Below are 27,960 nucleotides of genomic sequence, written 5' to 3'. Positions count from 1 at the left end.
GGCAGACCCTGGGGTCATCTGTTTAAGCTCCAATCTGGACAGTATTACTTGTCCCACTTTGATACCTAAGCAGCTAGGCTCCAACAGCCTTCGTTCACAGATTTCCTCTTTGAGCCTCATCTTCTTCAAGCCATTTCCCAACTACATCTCTGTTCTCTTTTCACTGGCCTTCAAAACCTTTCCTCTAATGTATAAAGTAGTCACAATCTTCATTTTTCTCTCTCTTCAAATGTCAGAAGCTTTCTCCTTCAGAACTCTCTGACAGCCTTCCAGGAGACATTCTTGTCACTAGAGGGCCACCCAAACCATTTACATTGTTCACTCCCTGTTGCCAGATACTCAGTCCCCTCCAGGCAGGCCTACTCTAACCTCTCAGGTATATCTTCCCAACACCAGCCAGGGCCCGGAGCAAGCTCAAAGCATCTATGCTCATCTCACCGCCAGACCTCAGCCAAGGACCTTTCCACCCTCACCTGTCTCCTGGTCTGTGGTGACAGCGGCTGTGAGACCCACACCGGAGGAGCCCCGGCCGGTGGTGGGGATGGCCCGCGGCGCCGTGCATAGTACATACCGCAGCAGCTGGGACTTGGCGACCGACGGGTCTCCTGTAATGGGATGGGGCGGCGGTGACTCTCGGAACCCCCCACCCCTGCCCCCAGCCAGTGCTGCTTTTCTAGCACAGATCTTGACACAACAGAAATATATAGTAACGGGTTGTTCGTGTTATTTTTTTCAATTTTTCCTTTACCATTCCTGGGAGAATAGACATTAAAAAATCAGAGAACCCAGAAATAATAAAGACATAACTTTAAAAATTCATTTCAGACTTCTGCCCTTTAAAGGAATTGAAACACAGCTAGGTTCAGACACACACATTAACAGATGCCAGACTTCCGCAACCACACCCCACAGGGGAAGACCAGGCGGCCACACAGGTCCCCACACCGTACCTATGAGGAGGATATTGATGTCCCCACGGATGTGGCTGCCGTTCTCGAGGTCTCGCTCCACCCCACCCAACAGCAAGCAGAGGATCGCCTTCTTGACATAGTCGTGCCCGTGGATGCTGGGCGCCAGTGACCGGGCCAGCTGGTCAAAGATATCCTAGAGGAGGGACAACCATGCAGTGAAAAGCCTGAGGAAACGCCCTGGGGTTGGATGAGCTGGCTTCATACTTCAGGCCACAGAAGATGCTTGAAGAAATATTCTGTTTCTAATTGTAAAAGCTTCTTCTCCAGGACTTTCACACTGATCGCAACATTATCAGGACAGACACAGAGAAAGCCTGGATTCCAACTCCTGCTTTCCTTAATTTTTAAGGAAAACAAAAAAAGCGTTTCCAGGCCCAAAACATTTTGGGTTTAATGTGTACTGAGCTTTAGCAGTAACCTTTGTCACACACGCACATATTCTGTTCAGTTCTAAATATGGGCACTCTGTCTTTAAAGACAGAAATTTTTTAAAGAAAAATAAGAACTAAAACAAAAATAACATATTTCAAATTTAAATAATAATCAATGTATCACTGATACATCCCATATAGACTTTGTACACTAATACTGTAACTCCTAGTCTAATAATATTTATATTAGGTTCACTTAACAGGGAGCACAACAGAAATATTAAAGAAAAACACCCTTTTGCTTACTAACTCAAAACTAGAAGCTGGCACGAAATACTTCAGAGAAAAAACCTTGACCCTCCTCCTGATCCCGGACAAAGATGGCCATGCCCAAAAAAGACCCTAACAAATCTATCCCCACCCTCAGATCCCCAGAGGACGCCAGACCTTGGAACGGGTTTTACTGAACTTCTTGATCTTGGCTATGTCCTCAGCGGAAAAGGCAGGCTGAACGTCCTTGCTCATCTGTTTGACGTTACAGGCAATCAGGACAGTCCTGGGACAGAGAGGAAAGCATGAGGCTCTTTTCAGTTGCTAACACCAAGACCTTCTTAGGCTCCTAACCTAGAATGGCAAATCAAGAAAGAAAGGAAGTAGAGGGGAGGGAGAGGTGGGAGGAAAGAGCGGGTAAGGAAGAAAAAAAGAAAAGAAAAGCTGTTCTGAATTCAATCACTGTTTCTCTTCAGCTACACTAGTGGTAAAAAACCTGCCTGCTAATGCAGGAGACATAAGAGACATGGGTTCAATCCCTGCATTGGCAAGATCCCCCGGAGAAGGAAATGGCAACCCACTCCAGTACTCTTGCCTGAAGAATCCCATGGACAGACGAGCCTGGTGGGCTACAGTCCAAAGGGTCGCAGAGAGTTGGACACGACTGAAGCGACTTGGCACGCATGACACAAGTATGCTCATGGCGCCTCACCTTGCGAGTCTAGCCCCTGCTGACCTACAGAAATGAGCGTACTGGAGGGAGGCGGAAACATGCGAGAAACCCCCAGGCAAGCCAGGCGGCTGTAACCATGAGACCAGTAACTTCAACTCTTAGCAAAAGACAGTTCATCTTGCAGGCAGGCAGTGTTCTGTCCATCTAATGTAACTCTCAGGACGATGGCAAATGGGAAAGACTGCTACCAGAATGCACCCTGCCAGCTGCATTCCAGACACCTCAGGATGGACCATGTACCTGAAGGTGCCTGAGGTGTAGCCTCCCTTCTTCCCAGGAAGGCAGCGGTAGGTCCCCACCACCTGCACCCGGTCGCCAGGCTTCACTCTGTCCACCAAGTCGTCATCCAGGATGACGTCCACAGAACGGGGAAGCTGGCCAGCGGGGGCCTTCTCCGGCATTTCCTGGATGGTGATGATCTGGTGGTCCTTGTAGACAGAAAGGCCGTATTCTGTCTCAAGGGGATTGTTTTCCTCATCCTGGAAAAGGCACATGGAGCAGCGGTCACCTCAGCCCTATCTTAGAAACGCCACACACTCGTTTTGTTATAAGAAACAAATATAATTCAGAGATACTCTCACAAGATTAGCATCTAGGAACATAAAGCCCCAAGTACCTTCTCTAGTTCGTCACAATCCTGTCCTAGTAACAAACCATCAAATGGAAGGGATGATTTACATACAGCCAGAAGGGACCACGGTTGCATTAACACGTACATATAAGATTGTCACTTCCTCTGTGCTAGGGCTTGGTATTTCCACTCCTAGGTTAATACCCAACACAAATGTTCACCCAAAGCCACATATTACGATGTTCATAGCAGCACTACTCATAATACCCCAAACTCGGAAAAATCCAAATGCCATCAGCAGGATGGTTAAATAAACGTGTCACATCCATACAAGTGGACACGACGCAGCAATGAATGTATGGAGTGCACCTATACACATGGGTGAATCTCAAAAACATACACTGAACAAAAGCCTGACACAGACAAGCGTTTAAATATAAAATCAGAAAACTACTCGTAACTACTGTAGATGTCAGGAGCTCAAGGGCAGAGTGGCCTCAAGAGGGACTTCTTCTGAATGCTAGTAAAGTGCTGCTTCCTGATTTGGATGGTTGATTTTATGGTATATCCATCTTGTGAAATTTCCCTGAGCTGTACACTCAATGTAAGCTTTTCTGTTCATTGTGTGTGGTGCGTGCTGTGCTCAGTCATGCCCGACTCTTTGTGACCCCCTGGACTGTAGACCACCAGACTCCTCTGTCCATGGGATTTTCCAGGCACGGATACTGGAGTGGGCTGCCATTACCTTCTCCAGGGTTCTGCATATTAAACTTGAATAAAAAACATTTTAAAAGTTTTACTTCCTTGCCATTTAAATTTTCTAAAAACACAACACCTATCATTTAATAGAGTGCCTACTATGTGCAAGGCACTGTGGTGTAACTTCACAAAATTATCTCATGGGATCATCACCACAACTCAGTTCCCCATGCAGGCCTTTTTCATATTTTACAAATAAGGAAACTGAGGCTGGGAGAGGTTAAAGAGTTCCCCCACGGTGATCACCAAAGACCATGCTCTTAAGAACCATGCTTGATGGTCTCCAGAACACCTCGTCTGGTGTATTTCAGGTCCTGGGCTAAGAAGTTTGGCCACAGCAGAGTACCCCGAATAATTCCAGGAGAATAAATTATAGAAAGTAGGAATCCTAATGAAAAAGAAAGCTGGGTGCCTCAGAAAATCCAAGTGGCCTGAGAGTAAAAAGACAGGGTCCTAGTCCTTGGGGCCATCAGTTACTGGAACATAAGCAAGTCATTCCACCTCTCCCACCTACACGTTTCACCTGAAAACAGGCTAAATGGCTCTCAAGTACAACTCAGTTACAATTCTAAGAAACTAATGGGGAAACAGTGGAAACAGTGTCAGACTTTATTTTTGGGGGCTCCAAAATCACTGCAGATGGTGACTGCAGCCATGAAATTAAAAGACACTTACTCCTTGGAAGGAAAGTTATGACCAACCTAGATAGCATATTCAAAAGCAGAGACATTACTTTGCCAACAAAGGTCCATCTAGTCAAAGCTATGGTTTTTCCTGTGGTCATGTATGGATGTGAGAGTTGGACTGTGAAGAAGGCTGAGCGCCGAAGAATTGATGCTTTTGAACTGTGGTGTTGGAGACTCTTGAGAGTCCCTTGGACTGCAAGGAGATCCAATCAGTCCACTCTAAAGGAGATCAACCCTTAGAAGGAATGATGCTAAAGCTGAAACTCCAGTACTTTGGCCACCTCATGCGAAGAGTTGACTCATTGGAAAAGACTCTGATGCTGGGAGGGATTGGGGGCAGGAGGAGAAGGGGACGATGGAGGATGAGATGGCTGGATGGCATCACCGACTCGATGGACGTGAGTTTGAGTGAACTCCGGGAGTTGGTGATAGACAGGGAGGCCTGGCGTGCTGCGATTCATGGGGTCGCAAAGAGTCGGACACGACTGAGCAACTGAACTGAACTGAACTGAAAACCTTGCTTATATGTTGATTCCCTCAGCAGGTGATAGAACTGAAGACAAGGACCGAGTCTTCTTTATATCTGTGTTCTCCTCAGTGCGTGACAATCCTCTGGATACAGTCGCTCTAAATTAACATTGGATGGCGGGAACTTTTCAAAATAACCCATTTTAGTGAGATGCAAGATAATTTGGAACTGGGATATTGATTTCTCATCTTGACTTTTTTTTTTCCAATTCTAACATAAAATGAATTTGACTGGAAAGGGAAACGGCTACTGGGAAGCAATTTGCTACTCTTACAGCTATCTGTACGTTCTTTGTTTAACTGAAAAACTAGAAATGGAGGTAAAGAATTTAAGACAAGAGTACTGATTGGATGATTAGCATTGGCTTTTACCTTTTTGTTCTAACAGCAGGAAAATAATTTCTTTATATCCCCCTCCCTCACCTGTATCAATTTTGTTTTCTACTGTTAATTACATTGTATATTTATAGTTCTTTGCTTACTATTGTGCATATACTGGCAATAAAAACATCAATATTAATCATCTTTTGTCTCATTAAGTAAGAAGGCCTTACACCATCCTTAAGTCTAATCAATCTGAACACTAAGACTAAAATCATGCTCTACGCCAACCTTCTCTCAAACCCAGAGTTAAATATTTGCAAAGATTTCAGAGTAACATGACTGCATTAAGTATTTTTCCATATTACTCTAAGTAGATTATGAAATCATGATACTTTAACTTTGCTAAAAGATAAATGTACATTAGGTCGCCTTTTTCCTTCCTTCAACTCTTCCCTAATTTCCTAAGAGAATATTTTCCTTAAAAGAAAAATTTTGGACTTTTCATATTAAACTATGGCTAGCAATCTTCCTTCAAATTAATCCTTACTTTTCACCCTATTAACATCTAGAGGAAGACTTTAGATATTACCTAATTACTTGCATTAAAAAACAACTTTGAACCCCACCTCTGAAGAGGTCCGACTAATTCATTCCCCTCACCTTGGTGGGATAGACAGAGCTGGAAGGAAAGGCCACCAGGCTGGTGAGATCAGAATAACGTCGCTCTATGGTCTTCTTGGTAGCAGGACAATAGTGGACACTGCGGACGACTTTGGGACGAACTAGAGAGCCTAGGAATAGAAAGTCACCCAACTGAACAGCGAGAAGGGGACCTGACCCAGGCAAGTCCATGAGGACTCCAAATTATGTTCTTCCAACTAGTCAGGCTCTCCCAATACTAACTGTCGTTAATTCATTTTTATATTTACACATAGAATAACACTATATCCACGTAAAACCTTAAAGTACCACCACTGATCCTGACCAAGCAGCAGGAGGAATGCAGGGTCAGAATGAGGAGACTGCCAAGAGCCAAGACTCCTCCATTCTCAGCAGATTCACCATTCCGCTGGCACAGGGGGTCACTCAAAGCTCCCCTAATTATTGTGCAACACTTGAGTTCCTTCAAGTTTCACCCGGTAATTTCAGTGCTCCACCTTTTTGAAACCATAAGCTCCCCAAGCTCAGGGAAGGCAATGGCACCCCACTCCAGTACTCTTGCATGGAAAATCCCACAGATGGAGGAGCCTGGTGGGCTGCAGTCATGAGGTCGCTAAGAGTTGGACACGACTGAGCGACTTCACTTTCACTTTTCACTTTCATGCATTTGAGAAGGAAATGGCAACCCACTCCAGTGTTCTTACCTGGAGAATCCCAGGGACGAGGGAGCCTGTTGGGAGGCTGTCTTTGGGGTCGCACAGAGTCAGACACGACTGAAGCGACTTAGCAGCAGTAGCAGCAGCAGCAGCAGCAAGCTCCCCAACTCTATTCCGCCTCTCCTGCCTTCCATACCCCCAAGCCCACCCCACCTCCATTCCGTGGGGCTCCAACTGTAGCCCACTTACATTTAGTAACAATGCCCTCCACACAGACGACACAGCTCAGGAAGCAGGAGGTAAGGGTCCGAGGAGAGACGTGCTTGGAGCCGAAGCTGCCCTCCAAGCCTATGTAGAACTCCTCGTATTGCTTGGCATACGTAGCATCAATGGAGGCCACGAAATCCTTCAAGGCCCGCTGGAAGGCAACCAGCTCCTCAAAGGCATTGCTCAGGAGGCTGCAGAGAATCATCAGGCAGAGACCGCAGAATTCAAAAAACTTGACCCACAAAACAGAAGTGGACATTCTTTCTTGATCAAAGCTTAGGAGTGAAAATCTAGATTCTGCTTTCTCCTGCCATTCTACAAAGCCCAGTAAAATACATCAGAGCTGTGGGCCAGTTTTAACTCAGTGATGGGGAAATGATACTCAGTGAACATAGAAGGAAAGGAAAATGCCCACCATCTACTTTGAGAAGAAGTAAAAAACATAGAAGCAGGTGAGGGTGATGTACTAAGGGCTTCCTGGTCAAAAATATTTCATCCAGGTCCTCCCTTGGGAAGCGTGCTCCAACCTGGGGAAGAGAGAGGAGCCATTCTCACTCAGAACTAGGGATGCACTCTTGGAAACTCACCGGTTGGCCCTCTTCTCATTTTTCCTACGCAGGTCATTCACGTTGACGATCAACCGGTACTGGTTGTCACTAATCAGCTCCCGAACTTTGCTCTGATAAATTCCCTGGTCTTCCTGCAAAATAACCACCACATGCTACAGCAGCTCACAAATTCAAAAACTGGATGTTTTTAAAAAGAGGCAGCTCTCACAGCAAGATAAATATATCAATCTCTGTGGCAGACCTGAGCCCCCATTTCACCGACATTTTCACTCATTAGCTTCAGATTCCAAACACACCCTAAAAAGCCAGTGTATGAATTATAACGACTTCCTCACGGTTATTATTCCTATTATCACCAACAGCTCTTCTGTGTGCATCAGTTCTCAACTTTTAATGGGGAATTAAAACGAGCTCATAAGAAGTCTAAAAAGACAAGTAAAAACCTTGTCAAAATGTAAATTAGAAATGTAAACATCTCTATTAGACCACATATTAGAGCTTTATTTGAAGAGGTGCCAATTTTTTTTAACCATTCCATTAAAAGAAGCGCTTGTAATGAAAGGAGGGTCAAGATCGCCCATTTTAAATTTGCCTTCTTTCCTTTCAGTACTGTCTCATTTTCCCTCAGTAAATTGTCAACTGATTTGGTTAGAGTTGAGCTGAATCTACCAGTTCACTGTTGTTAAGTTTCTTCATGTGTGTAGAACAATTACTTACTAAAATGTGGGCTTCAATTTTTATTGATATGAAGGCATCATCTTTCCTTCCTGTAGTTATTAGAGACGTATTCCTATTAATTGCTGTTCCATCAAGTATATTTTAAATGTTCTTGTGAGCGCAACTCTATTTCAGAATACCTGGAAATTATAGCAAGAAGACTTGGTAACCTATTTTACTTATTCTTTAATAAGGGAAATTGTGATGTGACAAGTGGAATTCTTTTTTAAATAGTGTCTCATTTATTGTCTTCATTTTAATACAATAAATAAATTCAAAAAAAAAATGTAAATTAAAGGGACTTTTAATATATCAAAGTAACTTTCCGTCGCAGAATCTTGTATTTAATTAAAATATTTTATTTCCCTATCATCTGTATAACAGAAAAGGAGTTCTCATATAAGGGACTTAGGAGCCTTAGTTATATTTACAAACACAGCACTATCAATCCAAGATGCTTTACCAATATTCCATGGCTGTCAATCCTAAATTGCCTATAAAATCCCCTTTATTTGCTTACCAACCCTCTTTCTCCGCTTCCCATCAGGTATGGAAAAAGAATGCGGCCAAATTAGAAAGTCCTTTTCTCCGGCCTGGGGGCCTATCACGCGGCGGGTCACTACCGTTTTCCTGCGGTCCTTTCCCCCCTCTCCCTCAAAATTAAGAGAGTAGGGAACTATCTCTAAAAGGTCAACGTGGGCTTTACACTTGGTTTGCACTTGGAGAAAACCTGTTGACTTTCGCGAGACCTAGCCACCATTTGCACTCGAGAGAAAAATTACAGAATTGCTCTTAACCACTGACTCTGCCGCCAAGAAAGCTACCAGATCGAGGCGGAAGGTCTCGAGCAGCCGCCCCTCCGCCGCATCCTGGAACCCCGCGGTCTCCCGTAGCCCCTAGTGTCTCCGCGGCCTTCCTCGGCTCCTGCGCGGCCCCTGGGTCTCCGAGCGCTCTAATTTCGTGACTCGGCGCCTCTCTCACCTCGTCGTCCAGGAAGTCCAGGTAGTCTCTCTGCGCCTCTCGCAGCTCCACATCGTCCAGCACCACGGTCCCCGCCATGCTCGCCGCCCGAGAATTTCTGCGCGGAGGGCCTTTGGCTAATAAGCCCCGGCGCGAAAACGTCCCAACTTTTCCCGCCAAAAAAAAGTAACCTCAAGCAGGGGGCGGGGTATCGTGGAGCGTATGTACATTCCGATTGGCTGATTTTCTTACGCTTCAACAGAGAGCATCCAATCGAGAGCTGCTTCTTTTCCGGGTTTTCCGCGCGGCGTCTCGCGGTGGCGGGAAATGTTCCATCCGGCTCCCTCCCCTCTCTGCCCTTACTGACGGAAAAGCGGACCAATTGGACGAGAGGATGCTCGCGAAACCCGGTCATTGGAGAGCCCGCGAGACCCAGGAGCTGCATTCTGGGAGTTGTAGTCGTCCCCCTTTCCCCTGTAATTTTACAAACGTTCGTGGTTTTTTTTCTCAAGTTGTGGTTACCTGCCCTGCTGAAGAGTGAAGAAACTCAGCCCCGCTATTGGACTGAAAGTAGCTTAGACGTCAGAGAACAGAGGTTTAGAACGCAGGGCGATAAAAACATAAAGGCAAGTCGTTTAAAAAATATATTCAAATCAGTTGTGCATGGATATATTTTTCAGTCAACCAGTCTCTAGTGGTATCCACGGGGAGAAGTGAATTTCGAGAATCTGAGGGGAAAATAGAATTATAACATCTTTGGAGAGGTTCTTGTACTTCAGTGACTCGTTTGCTAACTGAATACCGGGGCCTGAAGTACCTCATAAAAATATCAAGCCGCAGAGGAGGGAAAAATTGTCGGGATGTTACCCAGTCTCACCCCCACTTCCCGCTGCCCTCCGAGATGGCCTTATATATGTTACACGAAATTGTGGACGTAATTACTACACCATCCTACTTGCAAGCGGGTAAGTTAAAGGCTTTCTCCCCTTATTAGAAGGTCACAAGTTCTTTTTAAAAAGCTTAGTTTATTGCAAGATAATTAGAACAAAAAAGGTGTTTCAAGCCTCTTAAGTATCTATTCGTAGTTAAAATACAGCAAATTTGAAATTATAAATAATTAAAAGACCAATTGCATATTTGTTTATATATTTAGTTCCATTTTTGAGGTGTAATTTGTAAATTACAATAAAATGCGCAAATCTTACATGTACAGCTCAATGAATTTTTATTATGTATACACCCCTGTAACCACTCAGTGCACAGTAAGGAGCAGCCTCCCTGCATGTGTTTTTAATTTAATGAACAGGACTAGACATTTGGTAACTATATCTGAAATTTCTACCAATAATTATTAAATTATGTTTGAACGTCTCCAGGACTCACTGTACACTTAAATATAATCTGCCCAAGCAAAATGTATATGCCATCTAATTGTATGTGTGTATTATGGCAACCCACTCCAGTGTTCTTGCCTGGAAAATCCCAGGGACGGGGGAGCCTGGTGGGCTGCCGTCTATGGGGTCGCACCGAGTCGGACACGACTGAAGCGACTTAGCAGCAGCAGCAGCAGCATCGGGCAGATCGGAGAAGGCAATAGCACCCCACTCCAGTACTCTTGCCTGGAAAATCCCATGGATGGAGGAGCCTGGTGGGCTGCAGTCCATGGGGTCGCTAAGAGTCAGACACGACTGAGCGACTTCACTTTCACTTTTCACTTTCATGCACTGGAGAAGGCAATGGCAACCCACTCCAATGTTCCTGCCTGGAGGATCCCAGGGGCGGGAGAGCCTGGTGGGCTGCCGTCTATGGGGTCACACAGAGTCGGACACGACTGAAGTGACTTAGCAGTAGCAGTAGCAGTAGCAGGCAGATACGTTAATCCTTAGTCAAAGGAAAATGGCTGTCATCTGGCTACCTGCTTTTGTTTATAAAGAAAAAAAAAGGAAGGAATTCTAGATGAGGATTCTGTTTGCAAGTATGTAGTAAGAGCTAATTATTATTAACTTGAGAATGGCTTTATTACTTGATCTTAACTATCAGTTTATGACTATATTGAAGGTGATGCTGACAATGTCCTCTGCTCTGAAATCAACTTGAAATTAACACTAAAAGAACCAGGAGGCTTAGTTCAAATAAGTTAAAAAAAAAAATCAAGTTATTTACAATGTAAAGTTCAAAAGAGTAGAAATATGAAGACCAAATCTTACCTTTCCTTTTTTTTTTTTTTTTTTTGGCCCTCCTGTGGGACTTGTGGGATCTTAGTCCCTCGACCAGAGATTGAACCCAGGCCCCCAGCAGTGAAATCGTGGAGTCCTAAGCACTGAACCACCAGGGAATTCCCAACAGTTTCATTCAGAGTTGTGGAATTCTGTACACAGAACCATCCTGCCATGGTTTTGGATAACCATGGCCTGGATTTACTTTAATGTCATTGTCAGCTGTGAAAGACATTCAGATGTTTTTTAAGTTTTCATTTTATATTGGAGTATAGTTGATTAACAATGTTATGTTAGTTTTAGATGTACTACAAAATGATTCAGTTATACATATATGTGTTTCTATTGCTTTCCCATTTAGGTTATTACAGAATACTACTCAGAGTTCCCTGTGCTCTACAGGAAGTCTTTGTCGGTGACATTCAGATATTTAGTCTGTATTATCATCCTTTCATTAAGGAGTGAGATCTTTGAGCTGAGAAAGTGTATTTCCTTCATCATGCTCTGCTTCTCCAAACTGTTCAGAAGGGATAGTCAATCACGTTGTTGCTTAAAAAAAAAAAAGTTAGGGGCATTTGTATGATGTCATATAGAGTCCAGCAGAGCCAGTGGCCCTCCTCTACTTACCGATAATGAGAAAACAGGTGTCACCTGATGAAGCCCGGCATCTGTGGTTTCCATTTTTGCTCAGATTCTTGCTTTCTCTCTGCATCTTTTTTCTCTCCACCCTAGCCCTTGGTAGACCTAAACCAGTCTCCTAAGCTGAAGAAACACTAGGGGGCTCCTTGTAGAGCAAAAGTATGCAGGAAGCCAGTAAAACAGATTGCAAAGTATAGGTAATACTTAAATTTTCCTTTGTCCTCTAGGAACGAAAGGTACCCGTAGGCACAAAACAAACCCATAATAAATATACTAAATGATATATATCTTTGTTCAAACTAATGAACAATATTATAAGTTGTAGAACTTTTTAAACAACACTCATGATTAATAACTAGTTTTAACAGCACAGGGAATATAGTCAATAATACTGTAGTAACTTTGTATGGTGACAAATGGTAACTAGACTTATCCTGGGGATCATTTTGTAATTTATAAAATAGATCACTGTGTTGTACCCTTGAACTTAATATTGTAAGTCAATTATACTTCAATTTTTAAAATAAATAAGTAAAAATAAAAGAAATATTTGGAACACACAAAACCCTAGCTTTAGGCACTCGGGAAAGTGCTAGAATCCATTACAGTTTTTTGGCATTACCTCAAAGACCACAAAATTTTGGAGGTCAAAAACTCTGCACCTCTAGATGTCAGAGCAGCTTAAAGAAAAACCTAGGAGTCCAGACTTTCCCTGATGAAGCAGATCTGTTCTCTTCTGTATCAGAACCTTCTCCCAATGCTGGAGTCTAGGGTCAAGAGGGGGCTTCCCTGGGCTCAGTGGTAAAGAATCTGCCTACCAAGAAGGAGACGCAGGTTCAATCCCTGGGTCAGAAAGATTCCTTGGAGACAGGAATGGCAACCCACTTCAATATTCTTGCCTGGGAAATCCATGGACAGAGGAGCCTGGCAGGCTATAGTGTGGGGGTTGCAGAAGAGTCAGACATGACTTGGTGGCTAAGCAGCAAGAGCACCAAGACAAGCAGACTCATTTATCTTTTGGGCTGCTCTACTATGTGACTGTGGTAGCCAACTCAACCACTCTGTACCTCGGTTTTCTTTCCTTCAAAATTAGAAGTAGTATCTAGTTCAAAGAATGGTCTGAATATTGTCTGGAACCCGTCCAGACACTTCTTTGAGTGAGACCTTTGCTGCAAATTGGCTAAAGGAGGTATTGTTTGGCTCAGGCTCTGCCAGTGTTGAAAGCATCAGAGGCATTTACTGCATGCTTAAAGAATATTATGGAAGAAGATCACAAGGTCCTTGGAGTTAGCCAGAGTGTCTTGTAAAGACAGGAGGGCTGCACAGCCTCTGCTCCATCTTTTGCTTCCTGCAGTCCTTCGAATTAGATGTGCTACAAAGAGCAGAAAAATCCAGGAGCCAGAGAGCTTCAGTGATGCTAATTTGCCCATTAGATTTGACAACGTAGTTGACCTGCCAACATTTGTGGTTCATTGTCATTTGCCAAGGTTAATTTCAGTAGCCAGGTTTCTTAGTCCCTGAAAAGTAATCATTCTTTTGGGGTTTTTTTTCAGCTTTATTGAGGTAAAAGTGACAAATAAAGGGTCATCCCCATTCTTAATTGCACAGATTTCACAGAAGCTGTGTTTGAAGAATTTTACTTCATTCCCTAAAGACTTCCAGAGACAAATTACAAGAAACTTGAGTGAATATAGTATATGAAATTTGCTATTAATAACCCTAATCTATGAAATTTGCTATTAATAACCCTACTCTGTAAATTGTGTCTAGATTTATGTGCATTAAAAAAATAGTCCTTTATGCTTTTAACTGCCAATGCAATGACATGATGAAGAGATTTAGCTGTATCAATCAACCAATCAAATATTAGTTTAGCATCTATATATTTTTGTTCTTGACCAGAGACTTTAGGTCAGCACTGCCCAACAGAAATAGAATGGAACACACATATATAAAAATTTTCTAGTACCTACATTTTAAAAAGTAAAAAGAAACATGTTGTATGTGTCTAACTGAGTCACTTTGCTGTACACTTGAAACTAACACAACATTGTTAATCTAATCAACTGTACTCCAACATAAAAGCTTTTTAAAAAGGAAAAAAAATTTTGAATACTAACAGAAAAAAGAAACAAGTGAGGTTAATTTGACAATATGTTGTTTAACACAATATATCTAAAATAGCATTTTAACCTATGTGTGTGCTCAGTTGCTTCAGTCATATGCAACTCTTTGTGACCCCATGGACTGTAGCCCACCAGGCTCCTCTGTCCATGGGATTCTCCAGGCAAGAATACTGGAGTAGGTTCCCTTTTCCAGGGGATCTTCCCAACCCAGGGATCGGACCCATGTCTACTGCAGCTCCTACATTGCAGGTGGATTCTTTACCGCTGAGACCCCAGGGAACATGTAATCAATGTTTAAAAAATATTAATGAGGTATTTTGCATTTTATTTATAATAAGTTTTTAAAATCTGCTGTAATTTTTATACTTCCCCACAACCCAGTTCAAACTAACTACATCTCAAGTGCTCAATCACCCCATGTAGCTAGTGGCTACCATATTAGACAGCACAGGCTAAGCCTTAGCCTGTGCTGTCTAATGATCTCCTGAAATAGCCTATAGGGCTATTTGCTGTGCAGTGTGGGAGGCACAGGAGATGTAGGTTCAATCCCTGGGTCAGGATAATCCCCTGGAGAAGGAAATGGTAACCTACTCCAATATTCTTGCCTGGGAAATCCCATGGACAAAGGAGCCTGGCAGTCTATATAGTCCATGGGGTTGCAAAGAGTTGCACATGACTGTGCAACCAAGACTTAGCTTGAAATAAAAGCAACCATTTACTGAACATGTACTTTAAGCCAGACATTCTGCTAAGTATTGTGTAATCTCATTTAATCTTTTCAATGCCTTGTTACACGGTTTTTAAAAAATACTTATTTGTCTGCACTGGGTCTTAGTTGCAAAACTTAGTTGCAGCATGCAGAATCTTTAGGTGCAGCATAGGAACTCTTAGTTTACTGCATGTGGGGTCTAGCTCCCTGATCAGGGGTGGAACCCAGGCCCCCTGCATTGGGAGTGAGAAGTCTTAGCCACGGGACCACCAGGGAAGTCCTGTGATATGGTTATTTTTAATCCTCATTTTACAGGTAAGGAGACTACAGCATAAAAGATCCCAGAATCCCATACCAGTTAGGATTTGGCCCCAGTCTATATGACTTTATCAAATAGCATTTAAGAACAAATGAGTATGTTAAGATCCAAATACAAAATCTAACTCATAAAATTCAATAGAATTTACTTAAATATTAAGCAAACAGGTATTTTATATTTTAAAATACTTGCATTAAAAACACAGTATATTGTATTTTTACATTAGTATATTATAGTTTTGCTTATCCATTTTACTGTCAGAGGTATAGAGGGACCTTTCTCTGGACATGATGGATAGTTTAAGACGGAGTAGCATCACACAACCTTATAGGTCAATTATACTTCAATTTAAAAAAAGTTGGAGTAGCATCTGTATGTGTCTTGTAACATTTGCTTATTCATTCATTTAATCAATTGCATGTAAGCTATGTATGAGACAGTAAATTATATATAATTATAATCAGTTTTTATTCTATCAAGTAAACCATACATCATTATTTTGAAATTGCAAAATATTTAAAATACCTGTCTTTATTCAGCTTTGAGATGAATTCAGCTTTGAGATGCTGGTATTTATTCATACTGTAAATAATACTACTTGTATTTTATTATATGCAAGATATTTAGGGGGATACAAAGGTGAGATGAAATGTGTACAATCCAGTATCTAAAATAAGGCCCAAACATAAATAACCGTGAGAAAAGGCACATGTGTTCTAGCATGGTGCAGGGTGCCATATGCATTAAAAGAGGCAGATTTGTATGCACATGTTTTTGAGGCACCTAACAGTACAAGCTGCAGATCCAAATTTGCACAGGTGTGATGAGGGGAAGCAAAAGAAAGAGGGTAGTATTTGATCTGAGGATCAAAAGATGGGCAGTAGTCCCTCTAGGGAGGTGTGACAGCAGTGGCCTTCTAAGCAAAATGTAAAGGCAGCGTTGACTGCGAGAGGCTGAGGTGCGCGGAACAAAGGGCCAGCGGGGCAGGTGGGGGCAGGGTAGGACCAGAAGCAACCAGGTGCATCCAGCCTGACTGCAGAGGACACTGACCAGCAGGGAAAGGAGATTGTGCTTCAGTTAGTAGGCAAGAGGGAGCCATAGATAGCTTCTGAGCAAAAGAGAGGCAGTATTAAATTTGTGCATCAGGAAGACTAATGTAGACAGATCATGTGCAAAATGGATTATTTTAATCAGATAAAAAGAAAGGAGACCTGGAAAAGGTATTCAAAGAAGGGACAGAAAGAAGAGGATGAGAGTGAGATATTCCAGAGTAAAAAATGGACAGATCTAAAAGCTGTTTGGATGAAGTGAGAATGAGGGGGAGAGGGAGATAAAAATTACCTATATGTAGAATAAATACATTCTCACACACAATGCCTCAGGGACTTACAAAAAGCATATAGTTGGTAAATGATCTTTAGTTAGAATCAATAGTTATTTTACAGTTAAGACACAGAAAAAGAAACTTAAGAGACAAGCAAGTCTCTTAAAACACCAGTAGTTGGGAGAAGAATACAACTCGAGCATTAGTTTCACAACTTTATCTCAGGCAGTATGGAAAAGGAAGGAAATTTATATTTTGTTGAATTTTAAAACAAGGTATATGTAAACTATACTTCCATAAAGTGAAGTATGTATAAATTATGCCTCAGACAAGTTTATTCTAAAAATGTAAGCGAATAAAATAAATCATAAAAGCACTATGTGTGTGGTCAGCGTGTCCACATAGTGGGGACTATGTGGTCAGCTCGTCCATGATGGGGAGGAAGAGCCAGTGGTCTTTGAAGTAAGCTGAATATTTATTTTAGTTGGTACCATGCCATTTGTCTAAAAACCTACAGTTCTAGTCCATAGCATTTACAGTTTGATAGATCAGAGGCCAGGGTTTAGAAAGACTGAATCTCTTCCTATCCTCTATTCACTAAACATTTGACAACATAGGAGCAGATTTTGAAAGATATATTTGTGAAGCACCTTGGTATACAAGCTTTAAAAATGGTTGTACTGATCACTCATACGTCCTTTACAGAGATCTACTTAGATCACCTCCTCTATGCCCCACCCTCCAGCTCATACCCACAGTTCACTTCTAGGACCTTACTACATTCTTCTAGCTCAATTGTAGGAATCTTTAGATAAAAATTAATACAAGCCTTTGTTATGGTTCTTCCAGCCCTGCGCTATTCTGTTGTTTTTTTTTTTAAAGAGTGTAGAAAAACCTTTAACTCTTTAATTTTATATGTTAAGTGCTACAGTGTTCAAAACAAAAATCTCTGAGAAGCAGAGTTTAGTGTTCACCTCTTTCCCCAGCCTTTCACTGGATTCTTTGATGAGCCTCCAGAAATATCTCGGATCTGAAACCAAACCCAGATGGATATTTTTCCTGGCCTGCGTTCATCTGGTTAACCACCTGTTTCTCTCTGTGCTAATACAGGAAGGGGATATGAGAAAATGGAAGGTGTTGGCTCAGAGCCCTAGAGGTCTGGGGAAGGTGGCTTTTAAAATAATTATCCTTTATTCACGGCCATGTTCCAGTGCCGCCTTCATTAATGTAAATGCCAAGTGTGCCAACAATGTTTTTTAAAAATAAATGAATATCAGAATTGCAGAACTGGAAGTCACCTTAGAAGCCATTTAGTCTAAAGCCTCATTTTATAATCTAGACAACTGAAGTCCAATTTGATTCTGAAATCAATATATTTAAACCAGATTTTTTTTTAAGGTAAAGAAATATTCAGGAGACAACAAGACCCTGAAGGAAGGGTAGATTTGAGCAAATCAAACTTCTACAGTTGAAAAATAGTTATTGAAAGAATAAATTAAGACTAGTCAAAAGCAGAATAGAAACATTTGTAAACTAGAAGATGGAGCTGAGGAAATTGCCATAATGCAGCAGAGTGGGGAAAATGAAAACTAACGAGAAATTAAGAGAATTAAATGATAGAATGAAAAGGTTCAAAATACATCCAGCGGGAATTTAAGACGGAGAAAAACAAAGGAAATAATAGCTGAAAATTTTCCAACATTAATCAAAGACAAGTATCCTAGAATCCTCAGACTAAAGAATCACAATGAATCCTAGGCAAGGAATATTAAACCTTCACTTAGACCCACTGTAATGAAGCCCAGAAATATGGGGAAACTATTAAAAGCAATCCCCAAAAAGAGAGGAACATCCTGAATGATAACAGATTTCTCAATGTAATATTAAAGGCCAGAAGCAATGGAATAATAGTTTAAAGGTCAAAAAAACCCACAAAAAACCTAACAACCTATAATTCTATACCTTGTTAACTATTGTTAAAGATGTAAAATATTTTCAGAGTAACACTCTGGACTTTCGTTGAATGGACTCTATATTTGTCTCTAGAGCTGCCATAACAAAATACCATAGGCTGGATGACTTAAACAACAGGTCTGGAGTCTGGAAGTCCCAGATCAAGATCTGGAAGGGTTTGGTTTCTGATGAGAGCTCTTTTCCTGGCTTGCACATGTCCACCTTCTTATGGAGTCCTCACATAGCCCTTCCTTTGAGCATGTGCAGAGAACGAAAAAGCTCTCTTACACTTGCAGTAAGGTAACCAGTCCTAGTGGATTAGGGCCTCACCCTTATGATCTCATCTAACCATAATTATCTCCTAAGGACACTTCTCCAAATACAGTCCAGTTGTGGGTTAGGGCCTCAGTTCAGTTCAGTTCAGTCGCTCAGTCGTGTCCGACTGTTTGCAACCCCATGAACCGCAGCATGCCAGGCATCCCTGTCCATCACCAACTCCCAGAGTACGCCCAAACCCATGTCCATTGAGTCGGTGATGCCGTCCAACCATCTCATCCTCTGTCCCCTTCTCCTCCTGCCCTCAATCTTTCCCAGCATCAGGGTCTTTTCAAATGAGTCAGCTCTTCACATCAGGTGGCCAAAGTATTGGAGTTTCAGCTTCAGCATCAGTCCTTCTGATGAACACCCAGGACTGATCTCCTTTAGGATGGACTCCTTGCAGTCCAAGGGACTCTCATGAGTCTTCTCCAACACCACAGTTCAAAAGCATCAATTCTTCTGCACTCAGCTTTCTTTAAGTCCAACTCTCAATCCATACATGACCACTGGAAAAACCATAGCCTTGACTGGACAGACCTTTGTTGACAAAGTAATGTCTGCTTTTTAATATGCTGTCTAGGTTGGTCATAACTTTCCTTCCAAGGAGCAAGCGTCTTTTAATTTCATGGCTGCAATCACCATCTGCAGTGATTTTGGAGCCTAGAAAAGTAAAGTCAGCCACTGTTTCCCCATCTGTTTGCCATGAAGTGATGGGACCAGATGCCATGATCTTAGTTTTCTGAATGTTGAGCTTTAAGCCAACTTTTTCACTCTCCTTTTTCACTTTCATTAAAACGCTCGTTAGTTCTTCTTCACTTTCTGCCATAAGAGTGGTGTCATCTGCATATCTGAAGTTATTGATTTTTCTCCCGGCAATCTTGATTCCAGCTTGCGCTTCTTCCAGCCCAGCTTTTCTCATGATGTACTCTGCATGTAAGTTAAATAAGCAGGGTGACAATGGACAACCAGTCTGTTGTTCCATGTCCAGTTCTAACTGTTGCTTCCTGACCTGTATACAGGTTTCTCAAGAGGCAGGTTAGGTGGTCTGGTATTCCCATCTCTTTCAGAATTGTCCACAGTTTATTGTGATCCACACAGTCAAAGGCTTTGGCATAGTCAATAAAGCAGAAATAGATGTTTTTCTGGAACTCTCTTTTGTTTTTTCGTTGATCCAGTGGATGTTGGCAATTTGATCTCTGGTTCCTCTGCCTTTTCTAAAACCAGCTTGAACATCTGGAAGTTCACAGTTCAAGTATTGATGAAGCCTGGCTTGGACAATTTATGAATTTTGGAAGGACACAGTTCTGCCCACAGCCAGCTCCCAAAGGATACATTTCAGAAAGAAAGAAATCGAATATGAAAGTAAGGAATGGAGTGTAAAAACATTGGTGAGCAAATAAACTGGTAAACATAAAAGTAAATCTAAAGAAGTATTGACTCTAAAAAGCAATACTGATAATAATGACTAATTTGGAGGGAGGTAAAAACTAGATGGAAATAACTAGCGTTGTCCAATAGTACCTTCCACAATGACAGTATTCTGTATCTCCTCAGTTCAGTATAGTAGCTGTTAGCCACTTGTGGCTACTGAGCGCTTAAAATGTGGCTATGCAACCAAGGAAATGAATTTATTTAACATTAATTAGTTTAAACCTGAGTAGCCACATGTGACTTGTGGTTACCATCTTAAATAGCACAACTTCAAGTAATAGTAACATGGCAAAATAAATGTTTTAAAGTCTTTATTCATTTGGAAGGAGAATGACGTTTTGAAGGCAGTTACGTTAAAAGTTTATGTTAAAATTTTTTAGGGCTTCCCTGGTGGCTGAGCTGGTAAAGAATCTGCCTGCATTGTGGGAGACCTGGGATCAATCCCTGGGTTTGGAAGATCCCCTGGAGAAGGGAACAGCTACCCTCTCCAGTGTTCTGGCCTGGAGAATTCCATGGACTGTATAGTCCCTGGGGTCACAAAGAATTGGACATGACTGAACAACTTGCACATACACACATGTTAAAAATTTAAGGACAGGGGCGTCCCTGGTAGTCCAGTGGCTAGGACTCCATGCTTCCAGGTTCGGTACCTGATGGGGAAACTAGATCCCACGTGCTGTGACTAAGAAGTTTATGTGCTGCACCTAAGACCCAGTGCAGCCATATAAATAAATACATCTTTTTTAAATTTAAGGATATAGACTAAAAAAAATTTATCACTGCCAAAGCAATAAAGGGAAAAGAGAAATAAAACACTATTGATGCATAGAAGACAGTAAAAGAGGTGGGGGAAAAATCAAAGAAAAGCTGAGTAAATAGCCAAGAACTATTATAAGTAAATAAGGAGTGAATTGGTTATTATACTGGAATGTAGAAGTTTAATCAGGAGACTGCCACGTGAAAAAATCAGGTAGCCAAAGATATGTACAGTCCCTTTTATATGAATGCTCTGCTGGCCCCTCATTGAAGCCCTCCAAGCCTTTCTCACTTGCTTCACTACCTTCATGGGTCCTCTTTGAGACATTTAGAATTTTAAACCTTGAAGTCTTTTCTCTCTCCAGCTCTAAGCTAGGACACTCAAACCAGCTTGTGGGGGTCCCCCAGGGTGCTTTGTCAGGAAGACAAGGGAGACAGACTGGAGGCAGTGTCTGGAAATTGGAACTTTCTGGGGGGCCCCAGAAGCAGCTCGTGGGGGTCCCCCAGGGTGCTTTGTCAGGAAGACAAGGGAGACAGACTGGAGGCAGTGTCTGGAAATTGGAACTTTCTGGGGGGCCCCAGAAGCAGCACAGAATCTTAATCTGCCTTGTCTTACCTTGTGGGAGCTGCAGCAGGGAGCCATGGTCAAGAGGGTAGTGGAGAGGGACATGACAGTTGCTGACACCTAGTGTTCATGCCCTTCCTACCCTGGGTCCCCAGCTGAAGTGTGGAGCCCCCATCAGCCTTCTCACACCCAGCCTTGGCCTTCCAAAGCCAGCCCTGGTCTTTGTTAACAGTCTTCTCTTTTCAAGAGGAGTCAGCTGGTGCTTACAGCTGTGGGTGGTATCTTAACAGAGACAGCAGTCTGGCCCAGCAAGATATTTCTGTCAGTCGTGCTGTGTGAACCGATCTGTTCTGTTTGGTTTCCATTGCAGGGATTTTCCAACAAAGATGTTTGGTAGATGGTATGATGGAGGGTGACTGGCCCTGCCTTGAGCCGGCTTCCTCACTGGCCAGCCAGCCTGAAAGATCTGCTGGCCTTTAGCAATAAGCAGTGCAGAGGCCCTGTTGAAGTGGAGGCAAGTAAGCAGGGGGCCGAGTGAAGCCCCCTGCACAAAACAGTGAAGCAGACACACGAGGGCAGAGCAGTGGCTCATTTGGAGGAAGCCTGCTGTTTGCTTCAAGAGGGGACAAGACAATAGGCCCATACTTACCTCTCCCTGTTGACAGATTGGGGTGGCTGTGGCGGTTAGGGAACTCCTTATTGGGTCCTGGGCAGGTCTAGGTCAGCCTGGATGGATGAAAGCCGGGAGACCAGCTCTCTGGTTCTGTCCCTCCCTGCACAGGCTCCAGCTGGAATGAAGCAGGGGTCCAGCCTAAGGGCCTCAGACAGTAGGAAGCTGTACTATCTTGGACCCTCCACAGCGTCATCTGTTGTACCAGGCACATCCCTAATTATCTTCAGCTGCTAAAGGAACCCCAAAGGCAGCAGCCACAACAAATTCTGCAGCAGTGGGGCTTCTCTGGGAGTCCTTTTCTCAATAACATCGTCCTTCACCTACTGCCATTCCAGCCTCTCTCTGAAATACAGGTAGTAACAGAGTGCAGGGCCTTTTGTGTTAAGCTGGCCTAGGTTAAGCTAGATTTAGCTCCACCCTGACCCTCCCATAAGCCCCAGCGCCTTCCGAGGTGTCTACAGTGCCCCCTACAGCACAAGTGAGCAATGCACCAGCTCCAGCCCAGAGCCACAGTGTCAGGTGCCACCTGACTGTTGCTGCCATGATTGCCTCTGATACAGTAGAGAACAGGCGCCTGGTCAGTAAAGTGGCCTGGGAATCAGCTGCTGGGCCACCGAGACCAGTACAGTTCCCACATGGCAGTCCTGGTCCAAGACACCTACACCAGTCTCTAGGAGGCAGAGCCATTCTCCAGGACAGTATGGGCTGAGGGTGAGAACTAACTGCCTGACCTGACATTGGAACATTCTTGTGTGGTATTATGGTAGGTGTTTTGTGTACAAATGGTTTTAGTCTTTGTAAGCATAGATACTGCCCATTTTGGGCCTTAGGGTCTCAAAGCATCCTTGGTGTCTTATTTAGGGTCATATAGTAGAGAGTAGACCCACGCCAGTGTTCTTGCCTGGAGAATCCCAGGGACGGGGGAGCCTGGTGGGCTGCCATCTATGGGGTCGCACAGAGTCAGATACGACTGAAGCGACTTAGCAACAGCAGCAGCAGTAGAGAGTAGGGGGCTTCCCAGGTGGTACAGTGGTAAAAAAAAAATCCACCTTCCAATGTAGGAGACGTGGGTTCAATCCCTGGATTGGGAATATCCCCTGGAGAAGGAAATGGAAACCCACTCCAGTATTCTTGCCTGGGAAATCCCTTGAATAGAGGAGCCTGGTGGACTACTGTCCATGGGTCTCAAAGAATCAGACACGACTGAGCATGCACTCATACAGTAGAGAGTAAATACACAGATAACTCATAATGATCACCTCCAACTCTCATCCTCACGGGGAGGTGTGTTAGTGGATATTTTCAAACTCTCTGAAGGGAAGACGGTTACCTGTGATGCTTTCACCAAATGATGCTGAATCTGTGGGAAAGACTTCTCTCTCTGTGTGCTTTTGACTTTCTCAACCTCTTCTATTGTTCAACTTCCCCCCCTTAGCCCGGCCTCACTGAGGCCATGATCAGACCTCCTTCTGTGGTTCCAGAAGTTTGAGAATGGCAGGAACAGGAGAAGCAGGGTCCCTTCCTCTCCCCTTCCACTGCCACCCAGCTCCACCCAGGAACTAGGACTGACTCTGATCAGCAGCCAAACTTGACCGATACCCCAGAGAATGCTGCTGGGTCTACAGTGCGTGAGCACAGTGACAACATTTTCACACGAGAAGCTGAGTGATCCTAGAACACCCTGGTCTCAGTCGGGCTCGCACATGTTACAGAGAGACAAGTTGAGACCTGAAGAGATTCCAGGACCTTGGGGTCCTAGGAGATGGGCTTCCCCAGTTCAGAACTTGTCCAAGTTTAGGATCCACCCAAAGCTTACCTTAACATACCCCCTCAGCTCTCTCCCCAGAAGTTTTCTCTTGGCAGAGTGCAGGCGCAAGTGAAACATGAGCCTGGACTATGCTTTAACCCTCCTGATCCAAGGACTGAGTGCCACTCCTCCATGGTCACTGATTCCAGCTGCTTAGGGTCCTTGGGGCCCCAGGACCAGCCTTCCTCTTGCCTCAAGCCTGAAACAGCTCAGGACAAGGCTCGTTCTTCTTCTTTCTCACCTCCAAAGTGAAGACGCTCAGTTGTGTCCGACTCTTAGTGACCCCATGGACTGCGGCCTACCAGGCTCCTCCATCCATGGGATTTTCCAGGCAAGAGCACTGGAGTGGGTTGCCATTGCCTTCTCAGTCTCACCTCCAAATTAGCAAATAAACTCCTGTCCCATCTCAACTGTGTCCCCTGAGCAAAATAAAGTCTTCCTCCTGTGCTTTGTTTTCGTCATTAACATTAAAAACCACCTATTACCCCACCACCACCCCCCCCCACCCATAAACCTTAAAGGAGGGAAAAAGAGTAACAGAAACTTTTATTAAATTACACTTCTTAAACTAGTAGAGCTTTCTCATTGTGGTGTAGTTTTCACCCTGAAGTCGTCCGCACAGCCCCCACCCGCCTCCACACACAACACGTTCACCAGTGAGTTTTTTCACGTCTAGGACACTGAGGGAAGGAGAGAAAACTGAAAAAGGGGCAGGACACAAGGTAAACACAGCTAAATCAGATCGCAGCTGGGTCTAGGGGTTGTCTGGCTCCACTTCGAAAGATGGGGAAACCAAGGCTCCTGTCCAGCTCTGCACGACTCCAGCCCACCGTTTGCCTCTGACAGTTGTAGCCTCAGCTAGGTGGGTGAGGGTAGGCTGGAAGGAGGACTGAGAGAGACCAAGGAAGTTCTCGCCTTCTGAAAACTGTAAGGGTCAAGGCAGAAACTACCTCTTTCAGGAATCCCTCTGGTTAACTCAACCTGGAGAAAGAACAGTCCCATTATCCAATGAGCTACTGGGCTGCAGTCCTACAATGGCCAATCACAACTGGAAAAAGGCGGGTGCTTAACAAGGAAGAAGTTCTTGTGTAGTCCAATTGATTAGCCTACACACACACACACATATTCTAGTTAACTACCACACACACACAACTGTACAGTTCACTCTCCACCCTTCCCGTGTAACTCCTGCTCACCTCCTAGCTGGTCCTCCTGTCCCCAGCTCCCTCTCCTCCCCAATCCAGTTCATCCCTCTTTACTCCCAAAGGGTTATCTTTTTTTAAAGGCCAAAGTGATCATGTCACCTCTATGGGTAATTTCCATCAGTGCTTCTCTTTGGCTCTTAGGAAAATGTTCAAGCTCCTTAACTTGGATCCTCTGCAGCCCCACATTTCCCGCTCTCACCCCACCCTGCAGAACTAACTGCAGTTCTCCCAAAGGACCACACTGTGTCACCCCTGTGCCTTCTGCAAGTCCCACTTATATTACGTTGCTAAGTTGTGGCAATTTGTTACAACATATGTGCTTTGCATATTTGCATGCTAAGTCACTTCAGTCGTGTTTGCCTTTTTTCAACCCTGTGGACCGTAGCCTGCTAAGCTCCTCTGTCCATAGGTTTCTCCACGCAAGGACACTTGAGTGGGTTGCCATGCCCTCTAGGGGATCTTCCTGACCCAGGGATCAAACCCATGTCTCATGTCTCCTGCATTGGCAGATGTGTTCTTTACCAATAGTGCCACCTGGCACTGATACAGAAACAGTAGGAAACTAATAGAGATTATTATTTGAACAGAGTTGGTGAAGAGAAGGGCACATTTGTGTGTGTACTGGTGTAAAGGGAGGTAGATAAATGTTCATGCCTTTATGAGTGGTCAAAGTGAGACTCAAGAAATTTAAAGTAGAACCAACAGATGTGTATGTCAGCCACTATCAACTGCTTGGGCTATAAAGCAGCCATGCACCTATAACCAATTGTTTATAGGCTCCTTTGACAATGAAGACAATTTGTTCCCCTATGGCTGGGGATGACCTGCGTGCATGCCCTCTCTCGGCACTTTATAAGAAGATACAACACCTTGGAGCCTTAGTAATACAAACATCAGCAACAGTACTTTATTCTCAGGAATGGAAAAAGGAGGGTTAATGTGGAAAGAAGGAAAAGGACCTGAAGGGGAAAGTCAAATGAAAAAGCAGGATGGATAGGTATCACCTCGGGTTGGCCCGGCCTGAGATGCCAGGTACCGGCTGTTGGCTTGATGCACTTGGAACCTCAGCAGCTTTTGTGCCTCATCCTTTGAGATACTGCTGTGTGCCATAGTGAGGGTGGAGGCTGTGGTCCAACTCTGGGCATTAGACCTCTCCTCAAACAACCCTGAATATTCATTGGAAGGACTGATGCTGAAGCTCCAATACTTTGGCCACCTGTGGAAAAGACCCTGATGCTGTAAAAGATAGAAGGCAGGAGGAGAAGAGGACAACAGAGGATGAGATGGTTGGATGGCATCACCAGTTCAATGGACATGACTTTGAGCAAGGTCTGGGAGATGGTGAAGGACAGGAAAGCCTGGTATGCTGCAGTCCATGGGGTCACAAAGAGTTGAACACAGCTGAGCGACTGAACAACAACAATGCAGATTATGGAGCCAGCAACAGCCAGTGACCACCTCACCCATACACTCCGCTTCCCAGTGGCTACGCTGCTGCTGGCCTGTCAGCCGCCTGAAGGCCTGCTCCACAGTTTCCCAGACAGCCCAGATCACCTGTTGAAGCGCAGCTCCTCAGGGGTGACAGGTTGGTGGTACTGAGCTGTACGCCACTGAAACAGGGTATGTTCCATCACCCACTGGGACAAGCCCTGTGACACCCCTCTATTTCTTTCTGGACAGCGGGTAAGAGAGTGCCTGCATCTCCCCTATGGCAAAGCTGACTTGCTTCCAACACATGTGAATTATGGCTGGATCCAGGGCAACTGACAAACACTTGGCTGAAATAAAGGTCGAGACCAGCAGGACATGAAAGGCACTGACAGCTGTTAAGATAGTTTTCTACGTATGCCTCCAGTAGTCCTAACTCACATTGGGATCTTTCCACGACCTCCTGTAGGTCAGGCTGCCTTTTCTGGAGGTCCTGAAAGATAGCACAGATGGCATCTCCAATGTCTCGAAAGGCATGCCCAGCTCTAGATCAACACTCAAGGTCAGAGGCACCAGGGAGGCCAGCCAATACGGTCTAACAGCTGCTTTCTGAGGAACAGAGAGAAGCAGTTTCAAGTGGGTGGCCTCCCTTTGAAGATGCAGACCAGCTTTTTGCAGATATAATAAAATGTCTCCTGAGACATCCGGAAGGCTTGCCTCCATCTGTGGGGGCTTAGTCTACACACTCAGAGGATCTGTCAAATACGAAGCAGCGTGGGGAGCACCCTGGTCCTGGGGGCTCGTCTTCCAAGGTCGGGGGGACAAAGTGTCTCTATAAGCATAGTGTGGATGACCACAGATGGAGGATGGCTTGGTTCAATTGGACCTGCATGGCCTGGGCCAGGGCAGCCACTGCTCAGCCTCCCCACTCCCAGCCACAGCATAGCAGCCATGCAGCGCTTCCTCAGCTGGATCCACAGAGCATGCCTGGCAGCTTGTGGGCACCACTGAGCTGAGCTGGCCAGAGTGATGTGTGGGTGTGTATGCTTTTCCTCATGATGGTCAGTGAAATGTTTCTCCCTCAGGTAGGTGTGGGCACCCACTGGGAAGCTCAAGGTTGAGTTAGCTGATGAATATCAGCCCTGCCATTATGAACCAGTTAAGGGTGTGAATGTCATTATATCTGTGTAAACCACACATTGGCATCCTCTGCCCATTTTCTTACAGACTCAGCAGTACAGTAGCCAGGACAAAATGGTGGTGATTTAGTCACTAAGTCCTGTCTGACTCTTGCGATAGAATGGCCCAGCACAAATAAGACTATGTTCTTAGTGGAGATTTGAGATTGTCTTCTTTTCTTCACAGATGACTTCTGCTAAAGGACTTTTAATTTCTCCAGGCCTTCTGACTCTCTTCTCCAAGCTAACATATTAGTGAAATTCAGTGGAA

General features: G+C 44.0%; 1 protein-coding gene across 3 annotated transcripts in view; it reads right to left on the bottom strand.

Moving 5' to 3' along the window:
* Positions 1–27,960, bottom strand: part of MCM3 (minichromosome maintenance complex component 3) — a 52,572-nt gene that overhangs the window by 8,756 nt on the left and 15,856 nt on the right. The window contains exons 2-9 of one of the 3 annotated variants that reach the window (XM_055571236.1): positions 9,064–9,196; positions 7,384–7,496; positions 6,779–6,987; positions 5,874–6,004; positions 2,586–2,824; positions 1,790–1,898; positions 951–1,104; positions 474–605 (exon numbers count right to left, since the gene is read on the bottom strand). In XM_055571236.1, the coding sequence (XP_055427211.1) occupies positions 474–605; positions 951–1,104; positions 1,790–1,898; positions 2,586–2,824; positions 5,874–6,004; positions 6,779–6,987; positions 7,384–7,496; positions 9,064–9,141 (1,165 nt within the window). In that variant the 5' untranslated portion in view covers positions 9,142–9,196. Of the gene's footprint in view, positions 1–473; positions 606–950; positions 1,105–1,789; positions 1,899–2,585; positions 2,825–5,873; positions 6,005–6,778; positions 6,988–7,383; positions 7,497–9,063; positions 9,316–27,960 lie in introns of those variants that run through there. The other 2 variants (XM_055571235.1, XM_055571237.1) reach the window with 2 other exon arrangements.

The sequence above is a fragment of the Bubalus kerabau genome, chromosome 3, assembly GCF_029407905.1.
Source record: "Bubalus kerabau isolate K-KA32 ecotype Philippines breed swamp buffalo chromosome 3, PCC_UOA_SB_1v2, whole genome shotgun sequence".
NCBI lineage: Eukaryota > Metazoa > Chordata > Mammalia > Artiodactyla > Bovidae > Bubalus > Bubalus kerabau.
The sequence above is the reverse complement of the archived record's forward strand: the minus strand, read 5'-3'. Positions and strand labels throughout refer to the sequence as shown.